The sequence below is a fragment of the Ceratocystis lukuohia genome (assembly GCF_044167205.1).
Source record: "Ceratocystis lukuohia strain C4212 chromosome Unknown Supercontig5_pilon, whole genome shotgun sequence".
NCBI lineage: Eukaryota > Fungi > Ascomycota > Sordariomycetes > Microascales > Ceratocystidaceae > Ceratocystis > Ceratocystis lukuohia.
This window is the reverse complement of record NW_027263524.1, coordinates 2729949-2733331: the sequence shown is the minus strand read 5'-3', so window position 1 is coordinate 2733331 and position 3383 is coordinate 2729949. Positions and strand designations below refer to the sequence as shown.

Here is a 3383-nt window from a genome sequence, read left to right as displayed (position 1 = left end):
TTAGGTTACTGACACGCCCTTATGAACCTGAGAATCAGTGAGGCCGAGAAGTCGAGTGAACTCTGCATGCTTCACTTTATCTAGGGCTTTAGTCAGGCCATCGGCCGCCATGTCTTGAGTGCTGACGTGTACTGGTTTGATCCATCCTTGTTGGACTGCGTCGTGAACAAAATGATAGGCGGCGTCGATGTGTAACGATCGCTTCGTGATTTCGGGGCGGTTCATGTTTGCTATGGCGTTCGTGCTGTCACAGTGTAGAACCAGAGGCTGCTGTAGATTCGCGATTTCGCGAGCGGGTAGCTCGTCTAGGAGATTGCGGAGGAAGCGAGCCTGCTTGGTGGCTAAGGTAGCCGCTATGTATTCAGCATCGGCCGTGGATCCTGCTTGGATAGTTTGTTTGACTGTTCTCCAAGAAACTGGGGAGCCCGCAAGTTTGAACAAGTAGCCAGAAGTGCTTTTACGATCGAGATGGTCACCGAAAGCTGCGTCAGTGTAGGCCTCTAAGCCTTGGTTGGCACTCTCGGAATAGCAAATGCCTCTAAAGTTTGTCGCACGTAGGTATCTCATGATTCCTTTCACCGCTTCCATTTGGCTTTCTGTAGGCTGGTTGCTGTACCGGGCCAGAAAGCTTGTTGCAAATGTGATATCGAGCCGGGTCATGCATGATAACCACTGGAGAGATCCGATGATTTGTTGGTAGCGTTGGGTGTCGGGATCGTCGAGGGGAGTGCCGACGGAAGTCGAGATTGTCGAGAACACTTGTGAAGTCATGGGGACTGATCGAGCCTTCGAGGTTGGTGTCAGCATATCGAATCTTGAGAGTAAGTCATGGATGTACTTCGTCTGCCTTAGTGAGGTTTCACCAGGTTTCGAAGTTATTTGGATTCCCAAATATGTCGAGACTTGCTCTAAACCCTTCATGGGGTAGACTCTGTGGATTCGGTCGTAGACTTCCTGGAGGCGTTCAGTTGTTGGGCCGAGGAACAACATGTCGTCGACATGGACGAGAATGATGCATCCTGAGGAGATGAAAGCGCAAGGGTCCGAGTTGAGAGAGAAGAAGCCGAGTGACAGAAGAAGGTTCTCAAGGGATTCGAACCATCTTCGCGGAGCATGCCGAAGGCCGTACAGCGCCCTTTGGAGCTTAGCTACAAGCTCATCTCCATCCTTTGTTTGTTTTCGATATCCGTCGGGAAGACGGACATATATGTTCTCACTAGGATCGAGTTTGCCGTGTAGGAAAGCTGTTGTGACATCAGCTTGCCAAATTTTCCATTTGTGAATGGTTGCAATAGCAAGGATTGTTCTGAGTGTATCAGCACTTGTAACTGCAGAGAAGGTCTCAAATTCGGATGCTAATTGGAAGTTGCCACAAACTACCCATCGTGCTTTAAAGCGGAGCGGTTGCCCGGGAGTATCTTTCGTTCGGAGTACCCATCGCGACGGCAGGGCCGTCGCCCCGGAGGGAGAATCCTGTAGCTAAATGTAGGAATCTTAAGGTGGACCTTCATCTCTTGATCACAAGCTTCCTGCCAGAGGGTCGAGTTATCTGTTTTCATGGCCTGGCGATAGGTGTTTGGATCAGAGGAGATGGTCGATAGTGCAAAGGCGAAGTTCGACATGTCCATCGGATCGGGGAGAGGACTTTCCGGCGTGTCGGAGATTAGCTGCTGTTCGGAGCGCCATTGGTCCTGTTCGGCGAGCCTTTGACTTCGGCGAAGGACTACACCGTGTGTCTCATCACTGTAGTGTTCGATTCTTTCAGGATGGACAGCGGGGCAAGGAGGCGATGGTGGCTCTTCGATGGTCACATCTACTTGAGTCGCTCTGGACGCCCTTTCGATTGCGAGCAGTTGCTCGGCAGCCCGTGCGTCGATAAACCGAGCTGTTTCTACCGCCTGATCCACAGATGTCTGGGCTTTTGCAGCAGCCCTGTTCGCTTGCTCGTTTGCAATTATCGAGTTTTCGGTAGCATTGGACGCTGTTAGAGCTGCTTTGGCAGCTGCCTGTGCGGCGTGTGCTGCAGTTTCAGCGGCTTGTCTTGACTGGTAAGCTAGGTTCCGTTGCTCTCGAATTGCTTGAACAGAGATGCCGGCAGCGATCTGTGCAGCCGTTCTGCGAATCCTTGGATGCCAATTGATGGCGCGGCTTCTTATAGGATGAGTAGGCTAGCTTTCGTGGCTCATGTCCACATCGTTCAGGACAGAGTCAAAGTCTTCTGGTGTTTCCATTACTCCGAGGGGATCCACGGGTGGAGTCAGAGCTGAAGGAGTCGGCGCAAGAGGCGCCAATGGAATTAGTGGTGAAGGGGTTTGCGCGAGAGGCGCCGATGAAATTGGTGGTGAAGAAGTCTGCGCAAGACGCTCCGATGGAATTGGTGGTGAGTTACGTGGTCTGGGTAAGGAGCCAGAGGGTAGGAGTGATGAACTCGAGGTGCCCCCTTGACCTGGCTGTGTCGTATGTAGGGAAATACGATTAGAGACGCTTGGCCGTATGTTTTCGTCGAATCTGACTGATCGTGAGGAAATGACCTTGTTCTCCTCAGGCAAGTAGATCCAGTAGATCGTGTCCCCTTGGTATCCTACAAAGATACCGTTCTTGATACGCGGAGCCATTTTCTGAGACTTAACCCTTTGCTCTTCTGGAATGTACACGTAGGCGGCGGCCCCGAAAGCTACAAGATGTCCAACCGAGGGCTGTATTCCAAAAACAGCTTCGTATGGAGAGATCATGTTGTCATTGGCTTTGCATGGCAGTTGGTTCGTTACGTATGTCGCCACAGAGTAGGCGAATGGCCAGAAAGAGTGTGGCAGGTTGGAGTCGTGGATCATGGCTCTGGCCCTTTCCGTGATTATTCCGTTCCATCGTTCAGCCAAACCGTTGGAGCTTGGGGAGTAGGGCGGTGTTATCCGCACTTCTGTCCCTTGCTGTTCCAGGGTTTTCAAGAGAGACTTGAATTCCGTGCCCCCGTCGACGTGAAAAGCTCGGATACGACCATCAAAACGTGTTTTTATCGGATTAAGAAGATGTTCGGCGACACTGTTTGCTTTCTTGGTAACAAGAAATTCTGTCCACACGTGTCGCTTTGCATCGTCTATGATCAGGAGGACGTAGCGGTATCCTTCTGACGATGCTGGGGTGATGGGTCCGATGAGGTCTGCGTGGATCCGGTCGCCCAACTTCTGTGTGCGAGTCTCAGAAGCTGTGACGTAGGTCTGTTTGGCCGGATTTGCCGTCCAGCACGGGGTGCACTTGTCATGGGTGTTAGGGTCTGCAACCCATAGAGGCTTTGCCTAGGGCCTTTTCCTTAGACGCAATCCCCTGAGACAGCCTATCCGTTCAGGGCCTGTCTTAGACGCAATCACCAGAAACGGCCTATTCAT

The 3383-nt window shown here is 51.8% G+C and overlaps 1 protein-coding gene across 1 annotated transcript; it reads right to left on the bottom strand.

Moving 5' to 3' along the window:
• On the bottom strand, positions 1 to 3383 carry HOO65_050582 (Retrovirus-related Pol polyprotein from transposon TNT 1-94; the record flags this gene model as incomplete). The annotated part of the gene is made up of 4 exons (XM_071003141.1): positions 1 to 1321; positions 1381 to 2102; positions 2193 to 3271; positions 3329 to 3383. The coding sequence occupies 4 exons, from the start codon at positions 3381 to 3383 to the stop codon at positions 1 to 3; spliced, it is 3177 nt and encodes a 1058-aa protein (XP_070858641.1).